General features: G+C 41.2%; 1 protein-coding gene across 1 annotated transcript in view; it reads right to left on the bottom strand.

Annotated features, from left to right (window-relative positions):
• Positions 1 to 18,654, bottom strand: part of LOC126188591 (paired box protein Pax-1-like) — a 316,530-nt gene that overhangs the window by 162,417 nt on the left and 135,459 nt on the right. The window contains exon 2 of the mRNA XM_049930193.1: positions 18,272 to 18,361. Within this exon, the coding sequence (XP_049786150.1) occupies positions 18,272 to 18,361 (90 nt within the window). The remainder of the gene's footprint in view (positions 1 to 18,271; positions 18,362 to 18,654) is intronic.

The following is an 18,654-nucleotide window of genomic DNA, read 5'->3' as shown; positions in this document are numbered from 1 at the left end:
TCTGGTCCTGGGATAATTCTGAGGCGAGGTGAAACGAAATAAAAAAAAGGGTTCAAATGGCTCTGAGCACTATGGGACTTAACATCTGAGGTCATCTGTCCCCTAGAACTTAGAACTACTTAAACCTAACTAACCTAAGGACGTCACACACATCCATGCCCGAGGCAGGACTCGAACCTGCGACCGTAGCGGTCGCGCGGTTCCAGACTGAAGGGCCTAGAACCGCTCGGCCACACCAGCTGGCAGGTGAAACGAAGATGGAGTGTATGTTGAATGAGGTGTATTCGGTTCCAAAAGAGAATTAGAACAAAAGATTTAATTCTGTCACTCAAGCTTACTGCCGGTAAGCAAATGTAGCAATATGAAATGAGGAAATTGCATGTGTTAATGTGAGGGGCGAGAGATACTCTTAGAGCTGAAGAAGACACGAGAGTGATACTCAGCTTTCAGCAATAAAGAAATGACTATGACTAGAAAGTATTACAACGAGATGAAGAAGAGAAATTTAGAAAGACGTGGCATAAAGTTGTAATTGTTCTCATATGTACAGTTGTATGTTCATTGCTTACATTCAGGAAGCTATAGATCGAATTCACGTAACAACTGAGGGGAGAATCAAAGTTTATCCGCACATATGTCCCTACTTTGTAATCCAATGTTAAAGACATGGCAGACGGCTCTTCCAGTTGCTCCGCAGTTTAGGGTTGCTTGCCATTCCATACGCGCTTAAAGCGCAGGAAGAAAGGCTGTTTAAATGCGTGTGTACGTACAGCAGTTAGTGTACTCTTGTCTTCGCAGTATATCTTGGAGTATTGTGTCACGGAGACTCAAGAAGGCGCAGAGAAGGTCCTCACCACAATGGAAAGGGTCTCGTGCAACCAACAGAGATGAAGATTAAGTAGAGGAAGAGGGAGGGGACACTATGCGGCGCTGAATAATAATATGGAACTCAAAGAATGAGAACTTTGAATTGTAGGAAACGAACTAGATGAGTTAGAAGAATTGAGTAATGTTGAAAGGAAACGTCAGAAAGAGAGCATGATAAAAATATAGCTGTCGAAATTGTGTTTAATTCAAGAAAAATTATATTCGGTAAAAAAACAAAATCAGACTCGAAATAAGGAAGCGAGCATTAAAGAACTTGTCCTGTGCCGTGTGACCCTATACGGGTATGAAATGTGGATAGTAGAAAACAAAAGATGAGATTTGATGCTGCAGGGGAATGATGCATGTGAAGTGGTTACCCATGAAGGTATGCTGGTAACAACACAAGGAAACCAAATCATTCTGGAAGCACATATAAAGAAAGAGAAACCAAGTCGTAGGACATATTTGAAAGAGGCAATATTATTGGATCAGTTGTAGAGGGAGCCAGGAACGACCAAGCAGGTCAGACAGTGAGCAATGTAGTATGTGGTAGCTGTGTGGAAAAGGAAGAAAGCAGACAGATGAGTGAAATGGCATGCTGCTACAAATCAGCCTCTGATCTGCACTCTACTAAGAGGGAGTGATAGAAAGACGGAGGGGGTGGTGTGGGTGCGGGAGAGAGGAAAGATATTCAGCTATAGAGACAGTAATCGCACAGACTACTTTGTCCAAAGAAATGTTAGCCTTACGACGAATCAGTCATACGCTGGTAGGGTCTTTGCCGTTCTGGCAGAGTTCACACGAAAGCTCTCTTACGCAGCCCTCGGGAAATGCGTCTCGCGCGTGCAAACACACAGAGAGGGTCGTTGTTGGCGGCTGTCCGGGAAAGATGGACGCGACGACTTGATGCGAAAGTCAGCTGTTGTCCCGTCGCGGACAATGCGTCATCTGGCGGTACAGCTGCACCACAGACTGAGGCGTCCGGCTTAGTCTTTTATAGCGCCCTTAAACGCGTCAGCTGCCAAGATTTATCTGCCGAATAGATTTAGCGACCGCAAATTTCATCTGTATATATTAAACTGCTGGAGGGAGATTTACTCAGATTGTCCACATCAACCTGTCGGCGCTTTAGCTGCAGAAGCGCTCACATGTTTTATTGTGCTCTGCTTATACAAACACAGCGCATCGCCATAATCTCGCGTCAAAAGTTTCCCTCGGCGACATATTTCTTTCTGTGTGACGTTTGGCTGTAATTTAATACTCATCAGCTGCTGAAGTAAGGAAACATCGCCAGTAGGGTCTAACATTATACACAGGCAGCGCTATAGGTCCATTATGAACCATAACTGCTCAATTGCCCTCCACACCACAAGAAGACTATCAGCACGCCGTTTCCTAGCCTACTGACAACTTCTAAAATTTTCTCACTAGCTCGGATGTCTTCAGGAGCACACAACGGTATCTGTAAGCATCTAAATGTTATACAGTGTGATGAAGCTGCCTTTACCGCTGCCGTTTTATGCAGCCCGCAATGTTATAGCAGGCCTTCATAAACCACGGGCGAGATTTTCATATTCTGTCACTCGGTACTTGTAAACTATTAGTCCTACATAAAAAATGAACAGAAGGGTGTATAGGAAATTTAATGTAGCTAAATTTTGTACTGGGATACGTTTCCGCTACAGGCCGTAGTTTTCAAGTTATTCAAGAAAAACTTACAAAAGTGACCTTCACATGCGCTCACACTCCCACTCTCAGCCCCCGCCTCTAAGGATTTCTAGTATATTGTTCATAGCACCCTCTCCTGCGACTGTACAGATATTTGCGACTACACGAATTATTTCCCATATTCGACCTTTTCTGGTCTTCATTGACTGACCATATTACGCCACTGGCTTACTCGAGCACTTAAAAATGGTAAAATTAGATTTTGTGTAAATTTTGCCTAGCGGTTCTGTGTATATTAACAGTACAATATAAAGAATTACATCACTGTATTCGTCAGGCAATTCGTCTGACAATGAAACTACTTTGCATGTAAGGGTTTAAGTTTGGATAGAATTGTCAACGCAATTAGTCTTAGCGTAACGTTTTCAGAAGTCATATTTCGTTGTTTACCACCAAGAGCACGCTTAAAGTAATAACCTTAACGATGTAGCCGACTATGCTGGTGGCTTAATAGCCCAATCAATGAGAAAGGCCGAATATCAGGAACAATTCGTGTAGTCAGAAATTTTTGTACAGTGAGAGTTGGGAGTGCCACGAACAACGTACTAGAAATCCTGACTGGCGAGGGATGTGTGTGGAGTGCAGGTACGTTGGAAGGTCACTTTGTATTTTTTCTTGAATAGCTCGAAAATCGTGGCCTTCAGCGAAACTTAATTACATTACACTCGTATTTCCTACAAGAAGGTCCTGCGCATTTTTTCTGTTGGTAGCGTAGCGAGAGAATTTGTAAAACTCGCGCGTTGTTTATGAAAGACATATATAACATCGCGGGTTGCATAAAACTACAGTGGTAGTGTAACCCTTGTATAGATTAGGAGTACGTTTATTTTAAGTAACTGTGTATCTGCAATTTATGAAGTGTGAATTCTGTGTTGTTTGAACTCCTTGATGTAAGGCAAGAAAATTGGAGTTTTGTAATGCATACATGAAAAAAGCGAAAGAATATGTTGAAATTTTAAATTATTATAATATGAATATGTTTATGAAAGAAGTATATTCGTTAAAAGCTGGTTCATGCTCAGGGCACTTGTATTTGTAACATGTAAACGCTGTAGGGAAGTCCATCCGCAACGAAAGTGGAATGGCGCGATGTAAAAGGTGGGTCTGGCGGTCGAACTGAGCGGCTCCTTTGTGTGAACGGCACGGAATGTGTGGCTAGCCCTAGCACGGTACACTGCCACGGTGTTAAGAGAGGCAACTGGAACCTGCATTAGAAGGAATTTGCCTCGCATGTGGATCTGGCTATTATTTGGTATTCACGGAATAATGGAATGGCTCTAATATGTTGAAAATCCGACGGCAAGAAGAGATTTTATAGAGCATTCGCACATCAAGAGCCCTGAATACAGTTAGCCGCAATTTCGCCTGCCACTAATCTTCGCCATTGCTTCACAGACTTCATACAATCAGTTACGTAATTTATATTGGCATGGGCCAGTTAATTTGTGTGTCGTTTCAATAACAATCACATAAAACGTCAATTCGTGTTCGAAACCATAACTTCAATCCTGATCACGAACCTACGCTGGGTCCTCACCTAAGTGCTACTAAAACCGAGCACCCTGATTTAAATGACCAATTGTGGCATTTATGTGTTTAAAAGTGATTTCTTGTCTAAAGTAAAAGGAGTAGCAAAAGTTAAAGTAAGAGTAAACTTTGGATGCTTTGGTTATGGACTACTACAAGTGAAACTGTTAAGGTAAGAAGTTTAAAGATCAATTAATAGGAAAGTGAAAAGCTTAATTATTTAAAAGCTGAAACCATGAAAATGAAGTTGGATAGGCTTTTGCTAAAGTATCCTTAGTTTATTATAAAATATAGTTTTGTAGGATTACAGTGCAAGATTGTGTAAATATTATTGCCAAGAATACCTGCTTCACAGGTGATTAAAGTACAAGTACATATAAATCTTTAATGAACCGATTTGCGGTACTACTATCAGAAGTGAAGTTATGCACATTTTTAAAGATAGTGTAGTTTTGATACCCATCATGAGTGGTTCCTTTTGAAGTTAATTAAGCCCAGTGTTGTATTTTATTACCTATAAAGTAATTTAAATGAATGATTAGCTTTTAGAGATATTTTTTTACTTTTGCAACAATCAAAGAACCTTGGCTAGTGAAACTATACCAGTTCGTGGGTCCCCATCATATTGTCCTCCTATTAAGAAAAAAATGAACTATTATTGTTACTTTTTGTTGTCTTTATTTGTGTTATTAATGTCAGTCAAGATAGAAGCCGCTCATGTCCAAAGTTAGTTCTGCACTTCATGCAGCGATGTTTCAGTATTTTAATCAGTATTTTAATTTAGTAATGCTATTGATTGTGGCTGTCATTAGTATGAGTTCGGTGCAATTTTGCTCCCCGTAATTTACTGGTGTGTGTGTTATTTATAACTGCTGCTACGCACAGTACAGAGTGCACTGTGTCAGTTTGTATCCTGTTTGCTATTCAAATGGAAATCTCAACAGAAGTAACTTCTGTAACTAATGTTCAATTTTCTCATATATATATTTCCAAATTAATGTGCCTAATTAGGCTGGCGCCCGTTCATTTTTTTTTCATTCACTTATAATTTTACGACTTCTGCTAACTCCCAATGTTAAGGCCCGCTTGGTTTTACTGTTAACTTCACAAAATTCGAAATTATAGTCTGATTCCCCTTTCCATTAGACACACGCACGGTCGAACTTTGAAATCCTCTCAGAGGGTCACATGAGCGTGTTTCACGGCACGTTAATGTTATAGAAGGAGCAGCTGAATCATTCTGCATACTCCACAATTAAATTGTTATCGATTTTCTGTCCTAACATTCGCTTACTGAGCGAGGAAAAAAGAAAAAAGCACTCTCTAGCGTCTCTTTACGCTCTCTGACCTTCCTTGTTTTCATGAGCCATACACGAGACTGACAACGGTGGCAGCGTTATAGTCGCACAGTCTTTTTCGAAAACAGGTTGTGTTCCAAAGGATTACCACATAGATTGTGCTAGCATTTCTGTTACACTTTCGTGTCGGCTATAACAATACTCTAGAATTAGTAACACCAGTGTCTTGTATGCCATGTCTTTTACAGATGCATTGCAATTTCTCAGAATCCTACTATTCCACTTTGCTAATACTGATTTTGAGTGATCGTCGCATTCCGTATCGCTTCTTAGTATTATCCCCGGATACTTATTCGATGTGGCGTGTTGAAGACATTCACCGCTGATCTTGTAATCACATACTGTGGGGTTCTATCTCTCTGTTACAGCCGCCATCCTAAATTAATTCACATTTAGGGAGAGTTGCCATTCATTACAACAATCGGAAATTTTGTCCAGTTAAACTTCTTTGGGGCATACTCAATATTACTTGCTATTCTGTAGAACATTCGCCGTCCAGTACAACGTACTGGGTTCTATTAATCAGATATTAATCGAGCCAGTCACATTTTTGTGAAGATATGCCGTATAAAAATCTTTGTTGGTAGTGGACGATGTAGCACAGTGTCGAACGCCTTTCGGAATCTACTTGTTCATCTGCATATATTGTCTGCAAAACATCTGTATGAACAGAGTAAGCTGAGTTCTACAAGAGCGGTTTTTATTGGAAAGTGCTCTGATACAACTCAGGGGAAGAGCACAGATCTTATAAGATGTAAAGGTATTGGAGATTACAAGGATGGTGAAGGAAATCAGTCGAGGCCTTTTTCAAAGAAATCATTTCTGCGTTCGACATAATCGATTTTGTGCCAAAATATAAAATATAAATCTTGAGTGCCTTACCGGAATTCGAACCCCTCTCCACCCAAATACAAGTCAATCACTACACTAGCTCGTCCCATCTACGGAATTCGATAACGTTTGGGGAAAGCATTCCTTGCTTAACGCACTCGACCAGAACGATATTCTATGTAAGGTGGCAGGCATCCACGATCTCCCAGTAGATTCCTGTAAAATAATGTCTTTTAATAGGAATAGTTATCATACTAGTAATAATTGCTCTGTATGCAAGTGTGATGTCATTATTATTAAAAGGCACGTGAATGTAGGAATAGTGTCGTAGAAAAGAAAAAAGGCCTATTGCAGAACAAAAGGTAACAGCCAACGGTGTAGAACGGATAAATAAATAAATAAATATTATCTTACAGGATATGTTATCCATCTCCTATGGAATTTTAATGGCAGATTAAAGAATTGAATAGTAGAGTGAGTCGTGTTTGGAAAACTCAATTTATAAAGACATTGCCAGGCAAGATGTGACTTCGTGTCCCAGTCCAGCACCCAGCTTTAATCCATACGAAAGCTTAATTGCAAAGTACATTCCGCTGCTGAGTGGAAAATCCATTCCGTAAATTTCTTTGTGGTCTTCAAGTCTGTGTAAATATTTCTATATTAAGTGTTGCTGTGTTAGTTAACGAATGCTCAACAATTCTTGTGGTTCTAATTATAAGATGCTAAAAAGAAGTATCTTGTGCGTTATCCTTAAAAACTTCTGGTATCGCTGAACATTGAAATAAAGGGGTGCATCAGCAGACTAAGCGAATCATATCGGGACATTAAGATGAGATATTTTGGACTCTTGGTCCTATCATCTCGATTCACGTTTCCTGTTCTCGGTGATTTGTGTAAAGCTCTCCGGACGAATGTCGCGGTGCTTCCTTTCAACCGTCACGGTTGGTCCACACCTGCACCTGCACGCGAATTGATTTAGTGCTTAGTCTGTAATAACGACTCTGCTTTCATACTCACCGAGAAAAAAATCTGAGTTCCATGGAAATTTCTTATAAAAACATACTCTCCTTAAGATACGAAAGATATGCTGGATGTAAACTCATGAAAGAGTACGCCGATCTTTATTCTTTTCTTTTCCTTTCCTACTTGTCGTGCCGTCTCAGGCTTCCACCTGCTTAGATACCATCTCTTCCCATCTTAAACTCAATGTGTCCTTTACGTACCTACTACATCAAATATTTCCAATAATTTAATGTTTGGGTGTCCCTGTAATTTTATCTTATACTGTTCTATCCAGTACATTTCCTCCTATCTTTGAGAAATGTCTATTAAGTTACTTAGTTCTGTGCTCCATGGATCATTTTTACGATTAATCGTACTGATGTGGATCGAGTTATTTTACGTTCGTATTACACATACGTATACAAACATCGCTAAGTGCTGACAATTTACAACTTTTTTTCTTTTTTGTGATACAGATATTAATTAGTGATTCCTACGCACCACCTCTTACATATTAAAAAAATATAAATTTTTCATTATATTTTGAAATTTAACTTTGATGTCTGTAGACATTATGTATCATAGCGTAAGTGATCAAAATTTTGGGTGGCAGGATTTTGGATCCATTTTTATGTTAAATACAATCTTAGTGTGGAATAATGAATGTCATTTTTTCTGCTATGGTAATTACGTATAATACAGTTTCTTTTGAAATGAAGTGAGTCATTTACATAAACCTTCATGACGGAATAATCATACTGTGAAGCGGTAGTGAAAATGTCTGATTTCTGAAGTATATGTCTACAATATAATCGTGGGGGAGCACGACTCATTACACTTAGGGCACGTTTTTGAGCAAAGGGGACTTCCTTTCTGAAAGGGTTTATACGAAAACGTGTTGAAATGATTTCGTAAGGAGTACTAGCTAGCTCATATTACGTAGGTATTCCTACAACTCAAACGTAGATACGTTCATATTAGCGCTATAATTCTAGTTTTCACTATGCTTTCCACTCGATGGGGCAGTTTCCCGTTTAAAAGGTACTAACGTACACACATTTTCATAATTCGGCTAGAATAAAGAGTTATGGGTAGAAATGAACATGGTTTCCTGAAGAACAAATTTTCTCCTTCAGAAGTATCCAGTGCAACTTCAAAATTCTGACGAAAATACTCAAGTTATTTATGTATATAAACACTCTGATCGGTTGGGCTATCAGCTTTCTCACATTTTCCACGAAGGTGCTCTCCTGGTAGAATGTCCTTTTTCTCTTTAACTCAAGATTGTTTCTACTTATTTGACGTACTGAAACTTCGAGAGAAACTTATTTCTCTCCAGGCAAGCAAAAATATGCTCTAGAATACCGCAACAGACGGACGTCAGTGAAATTATGTAATTCTTTGGATCCGACTTTTTACCATTTTTGCTAACAGGAGTCACAGGGCACTGTTCACGCCCAAGAGATTCTGGAGTTCATGACCAGCAGCTCTTCAGCTAGTTCGTGCGTTCCGTGTGTGACGACGTATTTGAACTGATCATGGTGTAAGTGAAATTATAAAAACGTCAGTAACTGATTGGGTGGCTCGTAATCTATGGGATGGGTACATAAGAACGGTTCACTAAACTGAACGGATGGATGGAGGGACGCCTTCTAAGGTCTGCCTCGTTTCTTTCGTGTTGTCATTTGTTGCTAGTTCCGAACTTCGTCTCGTTCATTTTTGGATTGTCACACGCTTCTCTTTCCAGTCCCACAGTTCTTAGTAGAGTTCCGAATTGTAGTTCTCTTCGTTCATTGCTGTCGCCCGCTCTCGTTCAATTTCAAACGTTTCCTTAAAACTCGACTTCCAGTTCCTTCCGTATTTCGTTCAGTTTCCACAAGTGGTAATTTATAATTTCCTGATAATAATATTTTAAAATTAACACAAAAAGTATCGATTCGTTGGAACTGGCTTTTAGAAATGCAAATCCGTGTTTTTGGAAATAGAGTCCCCACTGTTTTCACATGAACTTTCACAAAGAATATTTATGAACAGCAATGTTTAAATTTGTATATACTGGGTTGTCAGAACCACTCTGAAAAGCTAAGCGTGTTACAAGGTAGGTTGCGCTGAGGAAACATTGTTATGAAAGAAATTCGTCACGCTGCGCCGTTTCCGAGTTAATTAACATTAAAGTTAGCCAATCGCGCAGTTGTGGGGGCAAATTCAAGAGGCCCGCCGGATACAAACAATGTCAGATGTTTTCATAGCGCAGGAGACGGTTCAGCCGTTGGCTCGGGTTTGATTCTTAGTACCGCCCCATGTCCTGTTTTTGTATCGCTCTCTTTTCGTTTTTAGGGAACCAAACGAAGACCACGTTTGGCGACAGCCTCTCTGGAGGCCCGCTTTAATTAGTGTGCGCAACGGCCAGGTCGGTTAACAGTCGGAAACTGTACAACAGACCGATTTATTTTTTGTTAACTAATATTTCTCGCCACAATCTGCCCTACAATATTCTCAGCTTTTCAGACTGTTTGTGAAGCATTTGCTCTACAAAGCCGGCCAGTGTTGCCGGGCGGTTGTGGGCGCTACAGTCTGGAACCGCAGCGACCGGTACGGTCGCAGGTTCGAATCCTGCCTCGGTCATGGATGTTTGTGATGTCCTTAGATTAGTTAGGTTTAAGTAGTTCTAAGTTCTAGGGGACTGACGACCTCAGAAATTAAGTCCCATAGTGCTCAGAGCTATTTGATTTTTTGCTCTACAAATTGTTACAAACTAAAATTTTAAAATGAAATTAAATGTTCCTTTTACGATTTTCAGTGTTCAGCTTCTAAGGCATAGGTGATAATTCTCTGGGGGGGTTAAAGGGCAGTCGGATTGTCTGGAGTCCATTATAATCTGTTTCGTTCGTTCAAGTCAGCACATTATTTTAATTGGAATTTCGAAAATTTGACTTATATACGATTGTTATCCAATATTTGAATTTTTAAAATGACTTTTCTTATTATCTGTGTAAACCTGTTAATCATTGAAATTTTATGCATTTTAATTTAAATGGCTGCTATAATTTTTGTCCAATATTCTTACAGGGCATGCGCATACCCGCCATTAGGGCGGGGGAACGCTGTTGACCTCCACCGACGTAAAAAATTTTTCACAAACCTAACTCTCATCCTGCGCCGCGACACAGGCAGAGCTGCTGTCTGAAGAAATGCGGGACGTCTAATGGGTACCGACTAGTACAAAGTGAACCCATAAAGAGACGGTGAAATCTCGAAACTGTTCCGTAAATGAATGACTTGCGCCCCCCCCCCCCCTCCCTCCTACCCCACCATCCACCGATCTCTTCCTCGGAAGCTGGGTACTCTCTTGTTACTGGTTGCAGCATTTGAAGTTTTGTGTTTTCTTATTTTTCGTCTTTTTGCCTTTCCACGTGTCTAGTGCTTGGTCAGTGTTATTATGCTCGTTGAGGCACTGTCAGTGGTAGGTGGTGGCCGGATGGCGTTGTTACGTCACTGCTTCCGAGGGACGGAATCTGTGTATCCATCTGTCTGCTTCTAGAGTAAATCTCATGCTCAACGATGAGAACGTTTTCAAGATGTTTGGTGAGGCGCAACGTGGATGTCAGGCCGGTGTTTAGCTAACTGGAGGCGAGAAACCGCCTGTAAACCATATCTAGGCTGACTTGCTCAGAAGTCCTCATCGTTAATTCGCGAGGCAGATTCGATATGGGGTAGGATCGCCACCCCATATCCCGGAACCGGCGTATTAACGCGCTTGAGAATCCGTTTTTTTTTTTTTTCTTCTTTATACACTGTTAAACCCCATACGACATTACACAACCAAGTAAGAGAAGAACGGTGCACGACACAACGGATCCCAAACATTCCCGAAGATTACCAAATTGGATCCATTAAAGTTCTGCAGTGCTGCCTCATCAACCTTTTTTTTCTAATATTTCGGTCATATGCTTTTCGGCCATCTTCAGAGTCAGCCGATACTCTGAAGCGAGTGCTCCGTCGTTCTAAACACGCGTATCACGCTTCTGCGTATGTGGCCACAGATAAACAAGCGTCAGAGACGTCGATCGGCGCAAAGAATGTGCCTAAATTGAATCTGTGATCACGCGGTCGATTCACAAATGTATCATTATGAGCTTCACTGTAGCGACGTCTTTGCATGATTATTAGAGAAAGCGCCTGATTCCGTAATTTGTCCGGCTGGAACCGATATCGTTGTTAAATTCTTCGCCAAACGAATTTCAGCTACTTATTTTACAACTAAGTCCCAAGATGATAAAATCGACGCTAAAAATTCACCATTTCATACCACATAGAAGAAATAACGTTTATGTGGCAGCACTCTCGAAACACGCCAAATCAGTAATTACGCCAGGAAAATATGAAAATGCCCATTAACGAGTTTTCCCGTCTTTATAATTGTCGAAACCGCTAGTGGCAGTTTTAAATAATCGTGACTGGCGGAAAAGATTGAATAACTGTAACTGTGAATAGTCAGTGGTCACATTAGCGGCGGGGTTAAGCAATGAACATTAACGAGTATTCCCGTCTTTATAATTGTCGAAATCGCTAGTGGCAGTTTTAAATAATCGTGACTGACGGAAAAGAGTGAATAACTGTAACTGTGAATAGTCAGTGGTCACATTAGTGGCGGGGTTAACAAATGAACATTAACGAGTTTTCCTGTCTTTATAATTGTCGAAATCGCTAGCGGCAGTTTTAAATAATCGTGACTGACGGAAAAGAGTGAATAACTGTAACTGTGAATAGTCAGTAGTCACGTTAGTGGCGGGGTTAACGCGCTGCAGGCGGAGTACAAAGGAGCGCGGGCTGTGTGCTCGCCGCCGCTGGTGGTCCGGGCGTGTCGTGCGAGGCGCGCGTATCGCGTTACGCACGCGGCCTTCTCGCGTTCTGCACGCACCGCCGGCCGCTCTGCGCGCCCTCGCTGGCTCGCACAGCCGCACGCACGCCAACGCACGGCCCATTACGCGTGCCTTGCGGCTTCTCTGTTCCTTTTCCGCCCAATAGCCTTTCAACCAGCACGTGCACAGCTATGCGGCACCTCATACAGTGACCGGAATCGAAGGTGTTACACCGCGATCACCTAGAACGAACACTACCAAACCGATACGTCGTTATTTCTATATTTGTGGTATATGCCGCTTTAGATGTGATCCATACATGAGCTGATTTTCAGTACAGACAAAAGTCATCCTTACAAATGAATAATAACGTGAGTATGTGGTCGCTATGGGTTGTGTCTAACGTTACGGAACGTTTAAGTGGATATAGTCTTTAACGTACCGGTCACATTCTTTTGAATGTTCTCCAGAGTCCCAAAGTTTTAGGGAAAAGAAAAAGTCACAAGGACTCAGATCAAGTGAGTATGAGGCTGTGGAACAACAGGAATGTCTTTTGGGGTAAAAGATTCTATGATGGAAATGGCCCTGTGGCTTGGGGCGTTCTCATAATGCAACGTCCACTTCTCTGCAATACCTGGTGTCACTCTGTTCACTCTTTCCCTGAGCTTTTCTAGGACATCTTTGTAAAATACTTGGTTGACTACTGGAGGAACAATGTGAATGCCTTCTGAGATAAAAAAAAAAAAAAATCCGTGATCGAAGTAGTCGTGTGATGGGGGGCGTTACCGTGATGCAGCATCCACTTGTCTGCTGTGACCAGTCTCATTCGATTCAGACTTTTCCTGAGCCTTTCACAGTCATCTTTCTAAAACACTTGGTTGACAGTTTCTCCTGGAGGAACAAATTCTTTATGCACGATACCCCTATCGTCAAAAAAGCAAATCAGCATTGCTTTGGTCTTTAATTTGCTCATTCGAGCTTGTTTCGGTCGAGGAGACGTCGCAGTGTGCGACTCCTCACTCTGCCGCTTTGTGTCAGGATCATACGAAAAAATAGGATATTCATCACCTGTAATCACACGACTGAACAGCTTGTGGTCACTGGCAGTCCTCTCAAGAAGACTGACGCACACGTTTCTTCGATCATCCATGCGCTCAGCTGTGAAGTCTTCCGACATCATTTTGGCACAAACCTTTCGCACATCCAAACCCCGGTCAGAATTTGATGCACGCTGAAAGCGTTTAACAGCTCATCCATCATCATTATTGTTAAATATCGGTCTGGTGTCACAAGAGCACCCACATGTTCGACGTTTTCTTCGGTGATTGATATTGAAGGTGTCTCTGATCGAGCTTCATCTTCATCGTGTTCTCGACCTTCCAAATATGATTTGCGCTAGCGAAAAACTTGTGCTCTTGATAAGGAATTTTCCCCATAGCCTTGTTGCAACTTTCCAAAGGTCACACTAATGGATTGCCCTAGTTTAACACAAAACTTGATGGCATAACTTTGCTCTGAATACCGCTGTTCGTAACACACAACAAGAGCACAACTCCACTCATGGTGTTAGCAAAAATCACGTGACTGAAACTCTGGCTGAGCATCTGGAAGGGATGAACGAACTGGTCTACACAAATAGAACAACACAGCATTGCCAGACCACTCGGAGTGTAAACAGTCTCATTACATTTGTCAAATACTTCGTACACAACAGAGATTTGCAGAGCATAGACCCAGTTCATGCGGGACAGTGACATTTTGTGTTGCTTACCGATGGGGCTCCCTTCTGTTTGTGGAGGTTAGATCGTCACCAGCGTGCCAGTAGATGAGCTGGTAAAAGGTACGAGGAAGCAGTGATACACGATACCTGTACTTTTCCAGCTCCTGAAATCATGGTGTAGGGAGCTATTGGGTATGACATCAGAAGTAATGAAGGGAGGCTAAATGCTCACCAGTCTGTGGCAAGAATGGTGAAAGTTGTTGTCATACCTATCATGACTGGGGTACCATATGACATATTTTGGGAAACTGTGCAAGAGTTTACACTGTAGTTTATACCACAAACGCCTTGACATATGTATGCATCGTTGACTGGTCTGCCTATTCCCCAGATACTTCAACAATAGAAAATGTCTAGAGCGGAATGGAAAGACGTACGCTTTCGTATTAGCTACCAGCCAACAATCTTCATTACTTGAGACAACATTTGTTTCAGGCACTGCAGAAATCCCTCAGATGATAGTCTAGGCTGTTTGCTTCCATGCCACAATGAGTGCAAGAGTGTATTCGTGTCCGTGTGGGCCATAGCTCAACTGACGTTGACGATGGATATCAGTTCCGAATGTAATGAAAGCTTATTCATGTAACACTCCATCTCCGCGTAATTTGATAAATATCAGACTCCTGCTTCATGATGCAAAACTTACTACTTTCTTTTACCTAGACGAACCGTTGCACATTCTACAAAATGCATTCACATTGTGGTATAATTTACAATAAGAAATAAGCTGCTTCATTTATCCCGACACAGAAAAATTCTTGATGGGGACTCTCAGCAGCAAGTGAATTCTCTGCCACGTTTTTCGATATATATATATATATATATATATATATATATATATATATATATATATATATATATATATATCCTTCCTTTTAGATAGTCAAACAATAATCTGTTACAGTATGCACTAGAGATCTGTGTCACGTTTTCTCGGAGTGGGAGAATTATCCACTTGATTTAGTTAATGGCTTTATTTGTTCAGTTCGTTACTACATACCGTATTCTTTTACTTCTCATTCATATTACTTATTTCAGGAGTGAAGACGCAATATAATACTATCAGTTCCTTGTTTTTGTAATGCATTACTTTGCGTTTATTTCATTTAAAATATTAACATTTGCTTGTTCGATAGACACATGAATACTATTGACGAGTTCTTCTGTTACTGCAGCGCCCACGGTGTCACAGTGCTTACCTTGCTATTTCCCACCTCTGTGTCAAGACTGTTGATCGTCATTTTTACAGTAACTCTTATTCAGTCCCCGGATTGTAGTGAGGAACTATTCATCTTATGAGTGACCTTTTCTGTGATAAAACGTTCTCGAGCCGACTCGATGAGTGGATCAGACATCGTAGTTGCACTAGTAATCGCAATGGTGTACACATCCATTCGGCCGCTGCGCCGTGTGATCCTTTGTCGGGCAAAGGTAACGTAAAACAAGCCAAATTCGATTTACATGAATGCGAAGTGAAAATTTTTGTCGTCGCGGAAAACACGTCTTTTAGGCCAAGATATTCACCTCTTGAATCTCTTTCTTCTACGAAAAATAAGGCAACACATGGAACTGTGTTTTGTCTGCCACGACCATAACGTGATGTGTATTAGCAACAGTCCATTTTCTAACGTCTACGCCATTTCCACGGCAGGAAATGAGACTACCACGAACATGGTTCAGAAGAGGTTCGAAGCAACGAATGAGAAAAGAGCGAATTAGGCATAATGACGATAAAAACTCCCTCGCATCAAGTACGTAGCTCTCAATAATCAGTGTAAGTATGGAAGTTTTGTTACAAATTTTATTTTATTTTTCATAGACATGTTGCGTTTCAATAAACATTCTCAGATGAACAATAAAAACGATCAATAACAGAAAGAATAATGTGTTTTGAAACACGCCGTGTCAAGGCTTTCCTATAAAATCAGTAAACTAAAGGTATTCGCATAGTTCTATAACGACTTTTTGTCTCATGTTATTGAGTCAGTATCTCTGAAAGGGCGATGTGTGTGAACTGTTCAAATGCTTCTGTTTTAAAACTGTATCACGAGTGAACTAACGCAGCCATTTTGAATAATATTCCTGGCGCCATTGATTTCCTATTAGAAAATCAGATAGGAAGGCATATGAAGGTTTAGCAAAGTAAAACCGTGGAAGAGCTCGCCGACCAAATAAAGTAAGGCGCAACTAGAATTGTGCTAACGGCAACAGTCTAACGACCGCTGTTCTGAAGGGGGCGGATTGTGGTTCACCCGCGCTAACGACGATGTGGCGGCGGAAAGGGTTTTGCTCCACATAATTGTAACTAGGAGCTGCTGATTAACTACGGATAACCTCCTCCGGCGAGTCACGCTTTCAGCTTCATAAGATCGATGGACTTCGGACGGACAACGACGGAGAGTAAACAGTTAGCTGCAATTGTCAGAATGCTATGGGGATAGCTTTATGATCTAAGAATGTATCACTACCATTCTGAAGAAGCGTTATTCATGTAGAATATAGGAATACACGCTTGATGGATTTAGTTATAAATTAATTCACTGTCATTCGCCCGTAGGTCATGAAATATTTAAACGCCTTGTCAGACTGACGGAAGTATTGTAAAATGGATAAATGACCTCGTTAAGGACCTCAAAGTTCATTTCTGGCCCCAAACGACTCGGAATGAATATTTGATGGAACTACTCAGTCATCGCCTTCGCTAAGTGAATTCTCTGCCACGTACTCGTCAACACGTGTAGGGAAACACTTCGAATGACATGGCTGCAATATCTGTGGAGACCGTTCAGAATTTTATTGGGTCGCGTCCATTTCGTTGAACTGCCATGTGTGCTGGGGACCAAGGTTACTTTTTGTACTTGCAGGTGGTCATAATAATCCGACTTTTGTAGGGGCTATGAAGGGTTAATATGTGAAACTGATTCCCTATTACACCTAAAGCTGATTTATACAAATTTGTATTATATATAAAAAAACATGGTATTTATGTTACACAAATTCACGTCTGCCCAAAAATTCAAATGGCTCTGAGCAGTATGGGACTTAACGTCTGAGGTCGTCAGTCCCCTAGAACTTACAACTACTTAAACCTAACTAACCTAAGGACATCAAACACACCCATGCCCGAGGCACGATTCGAACTTGAGACCGTAGCGGTCGCGCGGTTCCAGACTGAAGCGCCTAGAACCCCTCTGCCACACCGACCGGCCCACGTCTGCCCATAATCTATTATAATGTCACAGGCCAAGTGAACTGAACTACAAATTTCCTGACACAATTTTTGGAGTAACAGTGAAAGAGTGACTGACGCATTCGTTCCGGGTTACCTAAGTGCATCTGGCTAGAAAGTAGACTACATGGTGACTTCCTCTCGCCGTGATGTCGACCGAACTCATCGCTGACGCATTTTTCGTGACACTGACATCGTTGTTCCACCCGTCTTAGTTTTTTATCCATTCTTACAGGCAGCTCGAGGAAGATGCGGTCTAGACTTTTCAAGCCTTTTTTTGTTTTGTTTTGTTTTTGTCTTTTTATTACAGATAGCTTAATTGGTAGCTGATGAACTGTAAGTTGAGAAGCGAACAGTGTGATCCACATGTGCTCCGTTACACAGAATGGTGCATCGAGAGATGGGATTAAGTCATTACCGAGCCGAACGTAAAACACATCACACCAGCAAATTTATAACTTATGGACAGTTTGCAAGATCTGTCTACTGTGGGCACAGTTATTTGTAATAGAAACATTATACCATCGGGAAAAATTTGATTTTAAATTCGAAATGCAGTGTTGAAACGAAATAAGAGCATCACAGTGAATAAAACTCTGGAACTGACAATATAAAAAGCCAAGCATTTGTCACAAGTATTTCACTTTAAGAAGACATTAGAATGTGTTCATCGATGTTTTACCGAAGCTTGGAGTCCCAACAGAAGACAAAGAAGAACACTGGTGTAAATTCTAAAGAATAATTATCATAAAAAATTATCCGAAGGGTGTACTAATGACATTAAAATTTGCTGAATGATATCTATTAATATTAGTTACTACCTTAAACGGTATTCAGTTCAAATTCACACTTAGTTTCTTCATGCGAGCTATTTTATTTCGAAGCCAAATTATTTTAGTGGCAGCACGATTCATCTTTTTGTTCCATCTGTGCTGAGATACGATAGTGAACTTTGAAAGTAAGAGGCAGCGGTGGACCACCGATTAAGATTCTTGAGCTGTACACAGTAATGCCCCGACGAGCTTGAGACTATATGCTAGCACAGCGCCAGTGCCAGCTGCAAAGTCCGTCGTGTGACGTCACTCACCAAAGTGGTCGTGGCTGAGAGCGAGCGGCGCCATGGGAACCGCCGACTCCACTCGGGAAGGCCACTCGTCCTTCATTTGCCGTTGCGCCCCTGCAAAGAAGTCAGTGCTCGTCATTCGCCTAAAATTACATGCATTATGGCTCCACCGCAATGCATAAGTCCCATAAACACACTACCGCCAATTTCAGCTACAAGCAGCCATCATTTTTACCGCATCAGAAATTTATCAGTGAAATAAGATACTTCCATGACAACGCCTTGAACACAATATAACGTTTTTGTTTTTCTCTGGGAACCCAACGTGTCTCAGGTAAGAGAGTTTCTTGTTTCATTTATTGTGATATATGCAGGGTGTTCCAAGTCTTTCCGTCAAACGCCGAGGT

The sequence above is a fragment of the Schistocerca cancellata genome, chromosome 5 (genome assembly GCF_023864275.1).
Source record: "Schistocerca cancellata isolate TAMUIC-IGC-003103 chromosome 5, iqSchCanc2.1, whole genome shotgun sequence".
NCBI lineage: Eukaryota > Metazoa > Arthropoda > Insecta > Orthoptera > Acrididae > Schistocerca > Schistocerca cancellata.
Note: the sequence above shows the minus strand (reverse complement) of the source record. Positions and strands in the feature narration are given on the sequence as shown.